This window comes from Chaetura pelagica, unplaced genomic scaffold (genome assembly GCF_000747805.2).
Source record: "Chaetura pelagica isolate M959 unplaced genomic scaffold, ChaPel_1.0 scaffold243, whole genome shotgun sequence".
Classification (NCBI taxonomy): Eukaryota; Metazoa; Chordata; class Aves; order Apodiformes; family Apodidae; genus Chaetura; species Chaetura pelagica.
The window spans coordinates 1,032,918-1,051,037 of NW_009952712.1; the positions used below are offsets into that span (position 1 = coordinate 1,032,918).

Consider the following 18,120-nt stretch of genomic DNA (forward strand, 5'->3'; position numbering starts at 1 on the left):
TTCTTTCAAGGACTTGGGACAAGAATTAGGTTATACCCAAATAGACAAACAAATTATTTGAAAGAAAAAAACAGTATGACCAAGACAGGAAAGCTGCCTGTGTCCAAACACACACACGTCTATGGTTGAGGTTTGACCTGGATGTCAGGAACTGAACAACAAAGAAGCACACACTAACATTAGGACTTGCTTAGATTCAGGGACAACTGAGTGGGAGGGGTAAATGAAGTAAACAGTGCATGGAAAGGAAGTTACATCAGGGGAAAGCTGACCCTGACGTGTGTGTGCTGCTGACCTCTCACAGCTCTGCCTGCAATCCTGCGTCAGCGAGCCAAGAAGGGCTACGGCCTGAGCCCAGCCAGCCAGCACAATCTGGTCCTGCTTCTGCCAGTAAATTATCTTATTCTTCTAAACAGGTTTGGATCTCAACTCTGAAATTGGGCCCTGGAATCCTCCTTTGGGAATCTCTGGCTGGCGCTGCCTGCAGAGGCCTGACCAGGGCACAGTGACTAATCTGGATGATCCTACTGCAGTGCCTGCATCTCTGCTCCCCTGCCCTGTCATTACTCACAGAGATGTAGCTAATTTGTACAGCAGCTACAGGTGCTGATGTGGGAAGACACCCAGGATGCTCCTCACTTGGAGCAGTGCACCAGCTTCTGCCATCCCACACGATACTGCCGCTGCTGCGGTGACACTGGTGTGGCCCTACAGGACACAGAGCAAGGTCTCAGCATCTCCTCCCTGATGCTCTGGAAACACTCCAGCAGTGTCCCTCTCTGGCTTGTCATCTCTGCTTTTCCCTTCAAACATTTGTTTGTGTATAGCTGTGTGTGGACCCAGCAACAGTACCCTGCTACTTCCTGCAAGATAAACTAAGAAAAATGAGAAAATTGTTCTCTATCTAGGGGCATCACTCAACAAAGGTTTAACATTAACTTCCTATAGGCTTTACCCAACAAAGGTTTAATATCAGCTTTCTACAGGCTTTACTCAACAAGAGTTCAAAATTAATTTAGGTGTGATAGGCATCTGCTCAAAACTCATCAGCTGTTGCAGCACACCCAATTCATGTTCATCTGTTAAAATCCCTGTCCCTTGGAGACTATTTAAATGCATATTAAACACTGCTACATCAATTTTCCTAAGATCAAGCAGTCACAAAATAACACACGTTCTTAATTTCTGTGCACAGGTTAAGTCACTGAGAAAAATACAATGATGGCATCAGTCTGCAGGACGAGAGCAGAAAGCAGTAATGACAGCCATGTGAGCTGCTGAATCCAAAAAGCAAGGAGGTGGGCAGGAGAATCACGTTACCACCACCTTTGCTTTTGGGATTGGGTAGAGGATAAGCATGAGAAATAGGCAAAAGCTAAACCAAGAGAAAGCAAGGAGTATCATTAATTTATTTGGTAATGCTGGAATATGCTGGCCCTCCCATACTTACTTTCGGTAGAGGTAGCTCTTGAAGCATTTGGTTTTCAAATTTAGATTTAGTCTGCAAGTTTAAAGTCATGCTTCTGCCGGCATGCATGGCTGAAAACCCTCCAGAGTGCAGCATGCCAAGGCTAACTGTGTTGTGTTTGTAAGCAGCAGTCTGAGTAAGGAAACAACCACGTGACAGGATATGAACACACATGCTCCTTGAATCAAGTATCACACATATATATGGTTAATTTCACAACGTTTTAGTTTAAGCCAACAAACAGTACCAAGAAATAAATAGCTTTTTTTCTTTTTTTCTCTTTTTTTTTTTTTGAGGCATGCACTGGGTCACACGGAAGCAAATACATTGCTAGTTGTACATAAAATGGATACCATAAAAGACTTCAACGCTGACAGCAGATGAAATATGTTGTTATCTGTAGTTTGAGAACTGCAGTCTATAACGTGGCACAAGTCTTTGTTTTGCAATTTATGGCCAAATTGTGGTGCCTCTGCGCAGCCACGGGTGGGCCAGACAACTTGCATCTAGCACAAAAGAGCATCCAAGGCAGAGGAAAAGCCCCACAGGAGGAGGCTCTGCCCCACCTTGGCCAACAGTGCCCACAGGGGACAAGCTCTGGCCCAGCGCAGACACTCATTGTTCTGCCCCAGCAAATACACATTGTAAACTAACGTCAAGATGTTTCTTAAACAAACACCACCTGGGAAGGGTTTGTTTCCACCAGAAAGGCCTCTGCTTGGGGTGCACTATCTTGCCTAGGGATGACGTATTTTCCAATCAGTTTTACACAGCAAAAGGAAAACAGCTGAAGTAAGGAAAAAGCTTCAGCCTTCAAGCCAGTTCTTAAAGGTTTGATCCTTAACGATATTTTAAAATGCATCACATCTGAGCAACTGGAAGGTCATTAATATAGCAACACCAATCTCACGAGTATTTAGCATAAAATGGGTATATGGACACATTCTGAAGCTAACTTCTGCACTTGACAACAGGAATTTTTCACAACCACTTCAGATTATGAAGTAAATACGATTCATGAAGCAGGTCATTAAATAGTCAAGATCATTATTGAAATCATGCACTATAGTACTTGGGCTGTTTTGTATAGAAGGCAAATAAGCATAACTCCCTGGGCCAAAAGGAGCACTAATCATGCTCCCTGCTATAAAGAGTGGCAGTGCATATCCAGGGATATTTTTCAGAGAGAAGAGGTAACTTTAAATCCCCTCCACTAACAGTGATACGAAAGCTAAAATGCATTATTTTACTTTTAATCTGTGATGTTTTTCTTTATTGCTTTTTGCTGCAAAGACGTATCCGGCATCTTTTAATGCTCTCAAACCATTACTGAAGTGGTGGACTTCAGCAGCACGTTCGTATCTGTTGATAAGGAGAGATTTTAATGGCTTTTGTTATTTCGGACAGTGCTGCGGCAGTGACTACACCAGTAACGTGCACCGTGGTGTGTGACTCATGCAGAGACCCTTTACCACTCGTTCACCAGGACCCCCTGACTCCAGCTGCTTTGGAGCCCCCCCAGTCCCCTCTGTGAGCTGGTTCCTCTGACACCAAGGCAGGAATTTCATTACTGGGAATTCTGGTGGTTACCACTGTACGTGCAAATAGTTTGAAATAGCGAAACACACAACTAAAGGCATTAATTGCAGAGAAATGCCAAACATACCCTGTCTAACCTTCTAGCTTCTATATGTCTAAGTAGCTGTTGTCTCCAGTCAGCGGGCATTTTAGCACAGCTCTCATTTCCCTTCACAGGGGTAGGCCTTGTCTTTATATCACTGCTATCGGAAGGCTTGTCGCCATAGTTACCCAAGTTATAGTCTGACGGAATCTTTTCCAGCAGAGCTGCCATTGTAGGCCTCGCTGAAACCGGCCTGGTTTGGGAGGTGCCGTAACTCTCTGTACTGTAGCTTCTTGCAGACAACGGCCTCCTTTGTGTAAGGTTTTTAACTGGAAAGCTTCCAGTCTGGGCTTTCACCTCTTGGTAGGAAGGATGCTCATCTTCGTACCTGCCGTTCCTCTTGAGGAACTGAGACTCAGAGACCGAGATGCTGCCCTGGCGCTCCACAGCTCCCCGGTACGGAGCCCGGCCATACCTGTTGCTGGGGGGCAGCTCGTGGGGCTCACTGACCCTCCTGAACATGGACATCTCGGTGGAGCCGGCCAACGAGTCCGCCCTCCTCAAGAAGCCTGGCCGAGAGCCCTGGCTTGTGAAGGGGGCACTGAGGGGCTCCTCGTTCACCGACGGCTGGGAGAAGGAGAACATGTGCTCCACGGGGGGGTAGCCGTGGTAGGCCCTGGGGCTGACCAGCTCCTGGGGCAGGTTCTTACTCGGCTGGGGAATGTACTCGGGGTTGAGCTGGAAAGGCGGCGGCAGCCTCTTCTCTGCTGTGACCTCTACTGCTCCCTGTGGGTTGAAGCTCTGGTCGAACTGGTAGACTTTCTTGGTGACCGAGGGCTTCTGCTGGGGCTGCACCTTGACGCTGCCGTAGGTCAGCAGCTCGTCATCCAGCATGGGGACGGATTGGCTGCGGGACATGCTCAGCACGCCGTGCTCCGGGCCCAGCAGCTTGTCCGCCCTCTCGTGGGTCCCCACAGTGTCGTTGCCAGATGCATAGTTTTCCAAGGGTATGTTATACACTTTGTAGGTCCCGATGTCGATCTCATCGATGCTTTGAGACTTCTTGAACTTGTTGGTTTTGATATCCCTCATCATCGGAGAAAGGCGCTCGGTGCTCTTGCTGATGGAAATGACGCTTTTGGAAGGATCTGGGCGACAGTGGATATGGGAGAAGACATTTGTGAGACTTCTGTTAGCGTTTGAGTCGTGATATTCCCATGCTATTCCTGGAGCGAAGGTGCTAGTCATTTCGGGAGACTCTTTGACACGATCTTTCCGCTCAGGCAAAGGGCTGGTGGTGGGGGTGCTTTCCAGTTTGGAAGGAAAAGCTGTCCTGTCTTCAAAAGGACTAGGGGTTCTGGTCCAATTTTGCCAAGGGTTGGGAGGAGGCACTTCAGATTCGTGTGTGTTTCTGAGCGTCGGCTGCTCCAGCTCCAGGGGAATGCCAACTATCCTGTCCTGTCTGATCAAGGGCCTGCGTCCGTGCGCGGACGTGCTTCTGGACTTGGTGCTCAGCAGGGGGTTGGCACTGGGGTTCTCCATCGTGCTCTCCTCCCCCACGAAGCCAGTGTTGTCGTAGTGGGACCCGTCGTTCCAGCTGTCGGCGAAGGTCTCGCTCAGCGGGCGCCGGTCGGAGCGCGGGGGCAGGTTCCCCGCCGGCGCCGAGTCCCGCTGGCTCAGCAATGGCTTTGTTTCCAGGGGCTGTGGGAACGACTGTGCCAGCCTGCCAAGACAAAAGGAAGCAGAGCGAGATAAAATGCCCTCTGCTAGAGCACGGCAGCACTCACCAGAAAGGCGCCTTTAGAAAGTGACTGGTGCCTTGAAACCTGTGCCCCGTGTCCCTGCTGTGGCACAAACAGCTGCAGCAGTCGCTGCACCTGGGCACGGGTTCTGCAGGTGTGTGCACAGAGAAACTGGGCAGTCACTCAGGAGTCCTGGGTGACTCTATGCCATGCTCATATAAATCCCAGTGATCATATTTTCCTGCTTTAAAAGTAATTACAGAATCACACAGTGACAGAATTGGCATGGTTGGAAAACACCTCTAAGATCACCGTGTCTGATCATCAATACCACTCCCTACCCACCCCCCACAGAAAAAAAAAAGAAAAAATGTCCACTAGAGCAAGTCCTGAAGTGCCTCATCTACACTGTTTTTAAACCCTCCCAGGGATGGTGACTCCACCTCCTCCCTGGGTAGCCTGTTCCACCTCTTCCAACCACTCTTTCAGTAAATAAATTCTTCCTAATATCCAAACTAACTGTCTCTTGGTGGAACTTCAGGCCATTCCCTCTGGTCCTGTCATTATCTGAGAGAAGAGGCCAACACCCACCTCCCTACAACCTCCTTTCAGGTAGTTGTAGAGGGCAATGAGGTCTTCCCTCAGCCTCCTCTTCTTCAAACTAAACAATCCCAGTTCCCTCAGCCTCTCCTCGTAGGACTTGTTCTCCAGCCCTTTGACCACCTTGGCTGCCCTTCTCTGAACTTGCTCCAGCAACTCAATGCCTTTCTTGTAGACAGGGGCCAATCTTCTATGAGTGCAAAGGAAGATTTTTTACATTAACTTTTTTTTTTTTTTTTTTTAAATACCAGATTCAGTTTGTGCATGTTCTCACCACCAAGATTTTATGCATCTCCAGTGGGCAGGCCTCTCTTTAATGGGATGGAGCTACATGAGGTGATTCATGACAGGGATGCTCCTGGTGTGGTACGAGGAGGCTGCTGATGGCCACTGCAAAACACAGCTTTCAGAGAACTCTGGTGTTCCTGGAGGTCCAGGGCAGAGTGAAGCTCAGGACAGAATGACAGGAAAGAGACACCTCTGCTATCTGTGCTGAACTACAGCCAGCTGCAGCTCCTGACCACACAGAGCAGAGTAAGTGCAGCTCCATGACTGGGCTCTTCTGATGCCTGGTTATAGCTCAGAGTTGAAAAGCCAGCTGTAGAATTACCACCATCCATAGAGCATGAATGGGTGGGTCAGCTCTGCACAGCCTGGGCTTTGACCAGCTCCCTACCCCTCTGCAGAACTGGGGGGAAACTGCATTTTTTTAATTGAAAGCCTTAACAGATATGAGAAGATCACTGAATACACATCACAAGGTAAGATGAAAGGCAACCAGCAGCTGTGTTAAGAAAGATGGTCACACCTGTTCCCCCACAAAGAGTTATTCACTGCTTCTTTAGCCGTTGTCTGCAAGGACCCCATTTTAACATGCGTGTTGGAGGACCCTGAGGAAGCCTGGGAAGGGGAATAGTCTGAGTAAGTGCCTGAGGAAACGCTGTTATTCAGACAATGGATCTTATCTGCTTCTGACTCATCTGTTGACTCTGAAAAAAAACACAGCAAACATTTTCAGGAGGTGGCATTTGAAAACTCCATAAAAAGCATTTAAAAATTGATACTGTGGAGATACATATACACACGTGCACAAATAGGCATTAATATGTTTTAAAATCAGAGTCAATTGCACAACATCCTCAGTAACGTGTCAGCCTGTGCATATTACAAATTTAAAAAGCTGTAAGTTAAGTTAGTACCTTTCTTCTCTTTACCCAGAAGCACCAGTTTGGGAGGGTACAATGGAGTCTCTGGCAGGGAAGGCCGAAGTTCCCCTATCCTCATCTCACTGGCAGGATGTCCATAGGCATCCTGAGGAATATAATAACACAGAGTAAACATAGGAAACAGAAACCACTTCAAACTGCAACAAGCAAACATTTCACAGCCTTCTTTACATGAATGTGACAGCATCCCAAACCCCCACCATCTGGGTGGTGTCTAATCATGCTGATTTTTCAGCTGAAAATTCTAATTAGTACTACATAAATAAATGTAAAAATCATGGTGATGGGTTCATTCTGAAAACGTGGACAAAACAGATGGAACTTGCAAGATACATCAAGGCCATGTAAACATTTTTGATACAGTAAAGGTCACAAAAAGACAAGCTGCCAGTAGAGATAAATAAAAATGTAGGATAAACAATTATTTCTTATTTCAGGAGCAAGTATTCCTCATTCATTTATCTGTGGCATAGTGCTTCCATAGATTCAGCTGTCTCTATAGCTATATGTAATTAAAATAACTTTGAAGAGTTTTCCTGCTAAATTAAAATGATTTTAATTTCATAAGCTTCTCATTGAGAGTTCATCAAATCTCGACCTTCAAAGCCTGGCCTGCACAGCTGTGTTGCTGTTCTAGCTGGCAGCAGGATGTACACTGAAAACAGCAGGAGATCAAAAGGGAAAGAAAGTGAGATGCAGTCTTAGAAAGAGATATTTTAAATTAGGACATTTAGATCAGGCTCATAGGATATCCAGAAGGAAATGAAGACACCAACAGGGAATCCATGGCATTTCTTATTCCTGGAAGAAAGTTCAGAAGAGAGAGACACTGACCTGAAGAGAGGTGTCCTGGGGAGAGAGGGGAGGGGATGACACTCCCTGGAGGAACAATTCTGGTAACCCTGCCCTCAGGAGGCGACTCAAGGAAAGGGAGGTGGAAGAATGAGCAATATGGGAAACCCATGTTTTGGGTGCTTTGGTGTTTTTGGGTCATGGGCTGAGGGAACTGGTGGAGATGGGTACGGCAACACCAGCAGGTCCTGCCAAAGCCAATCAAGATCCTGGGGAGGGCTATGAGGAATGTGCGTTGTCTTGGAAGGGAGAGGATGAGCTGTGACTTCATACAGGGGGTGGAAGCTGGGGAAGGAGTGTCTAGTAAGCAGAGGAAATTTTGGAGAGCTATCAGGAGACAAATCAATAATTAGTAGTCTAAGTGAGGAAGGAAATGGTTAGGAGAAATATTCTTAGAAGGGAACTTACTATACGGGAAACACTGCGAGGGTCTCTGCACCCTGACAGTTGCCAAAGGTACCCCAGTGGTTTTGCAGAGTGAAGTCAGAAAAGGCAAGAGATGTTATATTTAGAGATACAATTTTAAATGGAACACCAAAACCAAACCACATTATTCAAGCGTAAAGTGCTACAATATATTTAAAATTTACTTGCTTTTACTCATAAAGAGAAAACTCCCAGAGGTTTACTCTCCATTAAGTACTTTTTGTAGTAACAGTGGAAGGAGAGATTTGTAGAAGCATTTGCCATGTGATTTATCCTTGAATAATATAATTATGTTTACACAACAGATTTCTATTCCTTCTGCATTTGGTGTTCAACTTTAAGGTAGCACCATACCAGAAGAGGAAAGAACAGGTATTTTCACACCCAGTTAATTAAACCCCTCAGTGCTGCCACTTAAGGAAACAGCTACAGGCTGATCCTTACTTGATGTAACCTGCTCAAGCCTCTAAGCTGCTTTCCCTTTCTGTGGCTGTTTCTGACAGAGCAGTGGTCATCTACATGCAACAGCATTTTTCCAGTGCAGCACTAACATTTCCTTGTGCAGTGTAACAAACCTATGCACAACTATTTTGGTGAGAAATGAAACAGTGCAGAGCATTCTCAGAGTGTGACATTCTCCACTGTTGGAGCACAGTGCATGTTGTTTCTTGTTGTACCTCTGAGCTTTTTGTATGCTCTTCTTTCTCCTTCCTGCCTGGGATTGCCAGGGTGGATTTACCAGTGTTGACTGTGTCAGACAGGTGGCTCTTGTGGAATTCTGTATTTTCTCTATCTTGAACCTAGAATTCCAATATTGTGCCATGAAGCTTCCAAAAGTTAAAAGTGTAGGATAAAACTACTATCTGTGAGCTGGGAAAAGCCAGCAGTTCTATTTTTGACCAGAAGATGAACACAGGTTTTTATTTCAGGTGCATGACTTTATGACCTTTTCTGTGTGATACTGTTTCTTCTTCTCCTTTTTAGCATCTAGTCCAACAAAAACCAATACTCTTTTGAAAGAACCCTAGTCTGGTGCTTGTGAATGTGTCACAAAAGAGAAACATGTTGTAACAAAACCAAAATCACATTCCATTTAATTCTACTCTGTTTAAGAGCACCTTTTTTCTTATAAGCCCAAGAATTAAAATGTCACTAATAGGAAAAAAAAAATAAAAAGAAAAAGAAAAAAAGAAGTATTTTTAATAGAACTCACTGCAAGAACAAAGGGAAAAGATAAATGCAAAAGATAAAGTCAAAACTTAGTCCTCAGGACTAACCAGAGAAAGATACTGGTAGAGAGCAGAAAAATGTGGTGAGCTGTTTTCCAAGAGCAAATACATGGTAAAACCCATTAAATATCAGGAAAGAGAAATATCTCCAATTATTCATGCTGACAAGACAAGAACATTAAATTATAATTTGTAGAGATGAAATTTTAAAAATAACCTAACTCTTAGAATCTGCTCACAAGAAATATAGAGGCTCTGAAGAGAGCAGGGCCAGGCTCTGGGCAGACAGAGAAGCACAAGGCAGAGGAATATGGGGCCAGGAATGATGGATCTCTTCCAGAGGAACAAGAAATGGAGAAGCAAAGAAATAAACTGCTAAGGCAAATAAATGGTACTCAGAGCAGAGGTCACTAACATTTTACTGAAAGAATAAAGGAGATGGGAGCAAGTGTAGACACAAACACACCCAGAGAGCTGCCAGCATATCCCCAGAGACTAGGAAGACTAAGGGAGGTGTAGGCATCTCTCCTGACAATCACCATCAGTGGGGTGGTTTTGTACCAAAGCCCTGCTGAGCTGCCCAGAGCACAGCACTGCCTTCATCTCAGCCCTGCACTGCAGTCACTTCCAAGTCCCACTAAAAAGCCCTCTCCTGAATAATGGCCCTGAGTAATGCCCCTCCAATCCATACCCTTGGATAAGGTCAGGCAGAAGTCAAAGTCACTCAAAATGAACTTTAAGACATTTGACATCTTGTCTGAAGAAAGGTCTGGTGTGAGTCAGACCTCCATCTGAGGAAATCATTACCTCCTCTCTTCTCTGACAAGAAGGCACTAAAGTCATAACCTCAGTAAAGACCTTTTGCAGCACACAGAAACCAAAAAATCTCTAATGGAGATATTTCTGACTCCTGGTAAAATACAGGTAATTCTGTAGAAAAAAAAAAAAAAAAAAAAAAAAGCAGCTAATTAAAGTAAAGGCTTAAAGCAGATACAAGCCAAAAACCTTCAACATATAATCCTCTCCCAGTCAGGAGAGAATGTCACTGTACATCTCCTTAGTGGAAAACAGCTCCTAGGAAAACAGCTCCTAGTGGAAAACAGTTCCTAAACCTACTAGGAATTAACACAAAAGGTGGTTGGATTAGAAAAGACCTTTTAAAATCCAAAGCTGAAAGTTATATGGAAGTATTTCCAGTTTTTCAACTGGAGAATATGAATTATAAAGATCTTACTTGCTGATTTGTGTTACTACTCCTCGTTTCACATGGAAAGGCTACACAATTCACTGTTACTCCTGACTAGTGTTTGTCTAAAACATGTTTCAAAATGACTTAGGACAATTAAGAGGTTTATATTAATTGATGATTAGTTAAGAAATTGTTTGTTTATTATAACTGAAGGTGGAGGATGATACAGGGGATTTGAAATGTAGTTTGTTATTCTTTTTGGATGCTCCTTTTAATTATTAAGAAACAGTTTTGTGAAGAGACATGTATAAATTAATTGCAAGGAAACCTGAAAGAGATCAGAAAAGAAACCAGCTAATCTGGCCTCTGAGGATGAAAAAGTGAGCACTGCATCTGAAATTAAATTACCTTGTTATTAGAAACTGCCTTCAGTCTAAATCTATATCAGAACACAACTGCATTTTCAAACTGTATTTTAACTTGAGGCTTGAGATCATGTTTCCTAATTATCTGAAAGGCAAATGGAACTTAATTATGTTTTATTTAATGTGTTATAACTGAAACAATGCTAATAGAATTCACAAAATCATTCACACTTTTCCTACAGTTTCCAACACCTTTATCTTCATGCAGGAAGCCAAAGAGAGGAAAATGTGTCCATCACCTTCCTTTGCAGCCAGAACACCTTCCCAGTGCCACTACATGTATGACTGGCAAGAACACTGCTTTGCTTTCCCTTAGTGCATCAGATAGTTGTGTTACTAGTCTTGACTAAGCACTAGGGAAATTAACACCTGAAAAGTTCCACCTTCTTCCCTGCTACAATAATAGAAGATGAAAATTACATCTTCACTAATATGATGGCAGTAGTTATGCACTCCCATCAGTTGCTTGTGCTAGAAAATTAACTAGGAAATTGCAATCACTATTTAATTGCACTTCAGGAATTACCACAGGGGCTTCAGCAATGCAACCATTTCTAACAGCCTGCTTTTTGTGATCCTCGTGCAATTAACAGCTCAGGTACAGATATGATTGTTTTCCTGTTGCAAAAGTGAATGCACTTTTAACGAAGAAAGAAGCTCAAGAATGAAATTTGTCTTCATCCTTTTCTACATTAGAGCACTGGATGGTCACACAAGCACCTGGAGTAACTGTAGTGTTTTGTGGTGCTGCCCCTCATTCTTTCCTTACTCTTCTGCTGTGCCTCAGTCAACTGGGATGTTAACACTTTAGTTTGACAACTCAGCATTTAGTTTAACAGCACTAAACCAGAAGAACCACCTCGTTCTGAAGCCTTTGCCCCCAGGCACAGCCACAAGACCAAACACCTTATGTCAGACAACATTGATTCAAGTTCCAGACAGACAATAAGTGAGTGTTCACAGCAGGGTTAAATAAAACCCCAGAAAGCCATTAGCAGGATTCAAGTTCACAACCCAGGTGACACACAATAAATTGTCTGCATTCAGCAGCAACAGCAGAATGTGTCAATGCTTGTGCCACACAAACAAAAAGTTGGATCAAAGGCCAGATTTACACAGTAGGAAAGAATTTAACAAGTAAAAAGGAATGATGGGGGAACTGAAGATTTCAGATTTAGATAAAAACATGAAGGATTTATCTAGAATATTTTAGTCTGAGTACTAATTGAAACTGTTCCTAGATTCTATTAAAGTCTTCTGTAGCCACCTGAAGAGAAATCTTGAGGTTTATCTTTTTTTAAGAAATTAAAATGTTTAACTATAAAAAACAAACAGTATTAACAGGGCAGCTACAGCTACAGTGCCTGTTGAATAGGTAAGAACAGTCCAAACTGTGTTCAAGATATGGAAAACTGAGGAAGAAAAAACCTCGTGTACACACAACTTGCCAGAGACTGGGATAGTTCAAGGACAATGAATTTATAATGATGTTTAAATAACAAGGGAGTGAAAAGATGGGGTTTTTTTCCCCTTCTATATTTCTTTTGAACAAAAAGACTTCATAAAGAGTTCCAAGAATGGTCATTGTGAAGGTTTTTCTGCAGTGCTCAGTGACTGTGCCCCTGTTGGAGCACAACCTGGGCTACCCTGCACACTGAGCCTCTGGCAGACACCCAGGGCCAGATTCTGCAGCTCATTCTAAGCTGCTGTTCAGGGGGTGCCCGAGCTGAGGTTCCCTGCAGTGTAAGAAGCACTCCTGCTGACTTCATTAACTCTGACAAGGTTAATTGGCTATCTACTGCGTGCAGTGTGAACAGAAGAAGCAGAATCTAATGGCACAGTAGGGTCAGACAGAACAAAGTGATTACTTGTTAACATATTTGATGCAGAAACACACTTACTTCATTCTGAGAAGTGATCAGGTCCATTCTCCTGCTAACGTGCCAGTCTCCCTGATAATTAGAGTTTGGGAGAGTACTTGTATATATTAATACTAAAATTCAGATCTTGGCAGATTTAAAACCAAACATTCAGTCTGATAATCTCACCAGTAATGGGAAAAAAATGGAAACTCAATATAAAACAAAATTTACTTTATGGAATGAAACTAGACACTCTTAGGTAGGAAGTTCACAGCAGATGCAGAACATGGTTTGATGGAGCTGTGGTAAAAGCCCACCTGGACCTCTGGAGAGGACCAGCAAGCCCATGGCATTACCTCCACTGAAATCTCCTTTGGTGCCATGGGCCACTTGTGCTCATACTTTTCTTTCACAGTCTGTTCACTGTTGGCAGTTGGTGCTGAGTTCTCTGGCCGGACTCCATGGCTCGTTTTGCCCACCAGGTTCTGAACTGATTTCACCATGTTCTTTAAATCCTCTGGGTATGGGGTGGGATAACGTTTTAGATTTATTTCCACCTGAACATTCATAAAGAGAATCAAAGCACAAATACAATATGAAAACAGCATGCAAACTAAAACCATGGTTGCAGTTAAGTGCAAATTCCTCTCATTTACAATTAATCTCTTGGAGGTAACGTGTCAGGCACAGCTGTTTTCATGGAGCTCTGGACTGAAACTTGCTCTCAGTTACACTATGTCAACCTATAAAGGAATTTAAGTGCCATAAAATAATGGATGGAAATGGTTCCCTGAAAGTCTATCTTTTACCCACTGAGGTCATTGCATTTTAATTCTAGGCTGTGCTTGAGAGTACTGACATATGAAATCACACTTTTCAAAACAAGGCTGGTGTAAATGCAGAATTAATGTAGCTATGTTCAGTGTACTGAATTAATCTGAATTATCTCTGGCAGCTGAGAACAGAAACTGACCAACTGGGAGCTGTTTGCTCTGTGAGCTGTATGCACATGCACTCAAGTGCATCTTACTTATCTTTTCTTATGCAGCAAATAGAGGAAAACAGACTCAAATCACTACAGAAAAGTCACCCTAAATCACACTGAATAGTGCTGTAACTGACTGACAGATTTTTTAGAAAAATCCACATTTTAAGGTCACCATTTTTATCACTCATAAGCGGAGAAACATGGTACTTCCCAAGTACAAAGCAATCCTGATTTAAAGACAACTCTTCAGAATCTCAGGGTTGAGGTGAAGGAGAAGAGTGGCTGAGAAGGCTCCTGGATGGCACCACCCTCTGTCATCTGGCAAGACATTGCACTGCCAGCAAATTGCTCTGAGGAGATGGGGCAGCAAGTGACCATGGCAGGAACGATCCAAGCAGGATCCAAGCCAAGAGGCTGGGCTCTCCTTCTGCCCCCTCACTGTGTTGCAGCCCCCTTTTCTCTGCTGGACACCACACCACGTGGCAAGAGATGCTGAGGACACTGATGTGAGCACCCAACCACTGCACGACCTTGGCAAGTGGCTTGGGCTGTGCAGGGAGCTCAGGCAGCTGGTAGAGCTGTTCCTTGAGCCCAACCTTCCCCCTGCAAACCTGCCCTGTCTCCACCTGCCCTATCTCCACACTCCACATTTACCAGGTGACAAGTACTTGGAAGCATTTATCACAAAGAAGCTTGTAGCTCTTTGTGTACATGAGGTGAGCAAAGGGAGCTTATTTTAATAGCTCGATATTATAGCTTAAATTCCTATCAAGGAGGGAAAATGTATTTTTGGATTAAAGAATATGTGTTCTATAGATAGGAATATTTTGAAAGCAAAAGCACAATCGATTTGGAAAATAAAACTATATGAAATACTAGCATATAATTCTGAACCACAGTGGAATAAACATTAGGGGTAATAGATTCTGACATGACTTTAACATAAATCATTAAAATGTATGGCTATGGTGTCAGATGTTAATAAGGAATTTCAACAGAAAATATCAATTGAGTCTGTAAAACATTACTAAAGTTCTGGTTGATTTATGGTTGAAAGAAATGTGGTTTGGATGTGGCCTAATTAGGCAATTGCTTTTTCACAAAATTCACAAAGACCAGGATTTAAGTGTAAGGTCTGCAGCCAAATACAGCTCCAAGTCAAGTCATAGAGCAAATCCTCAGTAAGTACTAGTCAAGAAAAATTAACTGAAAGACTTTCATGAGATAGACAAGTCACAGACATGGATTTCAGCAAGAGTTTCATATCACTGTGAGTGTTATCATTGAACAGCAAAACTACTGGCAGCTGTGGTAGGAGATACCCACTAGAATGCAGGTATTTTCATCACCAGCTACAGAGGAAACCTGCAGTTCCTGTTGCTACAGTCCTTGCATGTTTAACGCTACATTAAAAGGAGCACGACCCTGACAAGAGAATTTTTTAAGTTCTTGATAGAAGAAGTTACTGAACAATCTCAATTAACCCAATCCATTTTTACATATAGTGGGCTGAGAGTTCAGTTCTGACTGTGGAAGATACAAAGTGAAAATTATGTCTGCTCTTATAAACCACTACCAACATTTGTAGCATATTGACAATTTCAGTTAACCTACTAATTCGTCCAGTAAAGGTCTGAGGAAACTGCTAGAAATGCAGATGTTACAAGTTGCTCTGACCTATGGCACCAGGTGGATGGAGGCTGAGGTCTCAGGAGGTGCCAGGGATCAGTTTTTGGTTCCCAGGGATGCATCTGAACAGGCTGGCAAGGAGTTCAGTCAGGAATTCAACAAGACTTTATGGTCACCCCTTTACAGAGATGAATTGGCATTACTGGGAAAGAGAATGGATCTGCCAGGAGGATGCAAATAAGCATTTTTGTCTTATTAATAGTCATTGGATTTGAGCTGAGTTTTCATGGCTTGGGCAAAAAGGCTGCTTTCCAAGAAAGGGGAAAAAATACCTACTCCTTCAGTAGGAGCCTGGCAAGATTTCCTGGGTTTGAACAGTATTATTTATCTACATGCAGTTTTCACAGCTCCAGGTGTTTCTGGGTGTCTGGTGATATAAGAGAGATGCTCTCTTCAAGGTAGACAGGCTGGAGGAAATACCTGATCAACTCCCAGATCCCATCTTAGCTTTTCCTTTCATAATTCTTCTCTACCTAAGCAATAACTGTAGCATCAGCAGTGAGATACAGTGTTTTGGTCTGATGGGAAGATGCTGGGACCAGTATGGAGGAGAGGACTGGATACACTAAAACCAAACTGGCTATGTAATGATATAATGCATGGGTGACATTGCACTACTTAACAGAATGTCTGCACATAACATTTCACACATTGTAATTCTTCTGTGAGCTTAGAAATCAGTGTCTATTTCTCTGTTGACATTTCAGGTGGTTTGCACATTGGGACAGACATGTTACCCATAGTCAAAACTCTGCTAAGAAGTGGAGGAACAACATAAAACTCTCCCAGAAACTTTGTTTCCCATATATGACACATAAACTTGTAATTAAACTGGAGTAAATTTTCAGTTTTATCTACTTATTGTGAGGCTAGGGCTGCTTTCTGACTTGACTGTTTTACTAAAGCAGCAGAGTCCATGAGTACAAGAGTTAGATGAAATTTCTTAACTGGGAAAAATATTTAAAAGAAAAATCAGAAATTTCCAAGGAGATCTAAATGGAATTTTAAGTAGATATTAATAATAGTATCATTAATTTCTAAAGTAAAATGTATTTCAATTTCCTCATACAATTTTGTCCCTGGTCAACATTTTTTGCCATGTTGAAGTGTTTGATCTGGGGTAATTCCAAAAGAAACAAAATAGAAGTTACCTTAACTTTCCCTGCATTTTCCTCCTCTTCTTTTTTATCTTCAAATTCAAAGGCAACAGTCATACGTTGCTGTCTCTGCTCCTCCCATAGAGTAGGGTTAAAACTGTCACTGTCTGACTGGAAATCTGCAGTTCAATTGCAAACAGCAAGGCACAAGAACAAGTGATGAGTGCACCCAGCAGAAGGCTGGAAATCGTCTAAAAAGACACGTTCTTAGTTAATCCAGTAATCTTGGGTTATTGCTTGAAAATTGCTGAGGGGAGGCAATCACAGATGGAACTGGCAAACTATTACAAATAGGGTCCAGTGTCTCTGCAGGTGGAGCTGGCTCTGGCCAGCAGCCTCTGCACAGCAGCAAGGCACAGCCTGGGCTTTCTGCCCCATGCACACTGCATCCCCAGCTTCAAAGTGTTTACACAAGGCCATTCTTCTAAAAACAAATAAGAGTTTGAGAACATCTATCTCTGATGGCCTGAGGATAATGGATTTGCAAGCAGGATTCCTTGGTGTGTGACAAAACACAGCCCGTGCTGTGTGCACCCCTGGCTGCACGTGCTGGAGAGGACACTCACCCACAGGACCCCCCAAAGCCCTTCACTCCCTCCCTCTGTTTTCCTCTCTGCTCTCTGAACAAGCCCAGCTCCTGCCCCTGCAGGAACCACTGAGGCTTTACCTTCATCACTGCGGGGCTGCTGGGGAAACATGTAGTTAGTGAGGACCCTCTGCTTGGTTTCTGGGTGAGCCTCGGTTTGCAGCGGGATCAGCGCCTTGGACTGCACGGGGAAGGCAAAACAAAGAACTGTCAACTCGGAGCACACGTGTGGTCTCTCAGGTGATAAACAGGAAATAGAAGGTTAACTAAAATTTTGCAGGAAAATAAACTTCTCCATGGACTAAATCAAGTATTCATCTGGTGGAAATGCCTCCTTTCCCATTCCTTACTTCTGCCAGCCCTGCAGCTCCTACCAGGCTCAACAGAAGAACACCAAGTACCAGGAGTACATGGCATGTCCAGAGTCATTCCAGTGGGGAAGCCAAAGGATCAGCAGAACTGAGCTGCAACTACACACTTAGAACCTCACACTATGTGGGCTGCAATCTGTTTTAAGCCAAAGAGGAGTTCATTCAAGATGTTAGTTCATTTCAGAGGAAACCTGGAGAATGTCCATGGAGGCAGTCTGAGTACTCAGATGTTACTGTTTTGGTTTACTTCAATTGATTATTTTTTATTTTTTATTCTTGCTTTGCTCTAATGTAGCCTCTGAGAATGACTGTCGTGGTCCCCAGGATAGCCATTAATCTATGCTATACTGAAGAGAAGTCAAAATGCTGAAAAAAAAGTCTATATTTAAAAGGAAAATACAAGTTCTGTGGCTGGGCCGGGGAGTCACCCAAAGTTCTTTTTAAATGAGAATCAGACAATGTGAAAAAAGCAAGGATCCTAATTTAATACATTAAAACATGCCAATCACTTTCTATTCTTTCTCCCACTGAGCTTCCCCTCCCTTCAGCTTTCAAACTTTTTGCTTACAGTAAAAAGGACATTTAAGGAGCAGTGCACTGGGCATGTGTAACTGCACTGAGCATTTGCTGTGCAGTGTTTGAGGGCAGGGCTGCCTGGCTCTGCTGCCTGGAACTCAGCAGGAATGGCT

General features: G+C 43.4%; 1 protein-coding gene across 1 annotated transcript in view; it reads right to left on the reverse strand.

Annotated features, from left to right (window-relative positions):
- LRRC7 (leucine rich repeat containing 7) overlaps nt 1–18,120 on the reverse strand; it is a 78,270-nt gene that overhangs the window by 14,873 nt on the left and 45,277 nt on the right. Inside the window, exons 13-19 of the mRNA XM_009994589.1 lie at nt 17,142–17,241; nt 16,469–16,593; nt 12,997–13,197; nt 6,631–6,742; nt 6,240–6,420; nt 3,135–4,812; nt 1,451–1,600 (exon numbers count right to left, since the gene is read on the reverse strand). Coding sequence (XP_009992891.1) covers nt 1,451–1,600; nt 3,135–4,812; nt 6,240–6,420; nt 6,631–6,742; nt 12,997–13,197; nt 16,469–16,593; nt 17,142–17,241 — 2,547 coding nt within the window. The remainder of the gene's footprint in view (nt 1–1,450; nt 1,601–3,134; nt 4,813–6,239; nt 6,421–6,630; nt 6,743–12,996; nt 13,198–16,468; nt 16,594–17,141; nt 17,242–18,120) is intronic.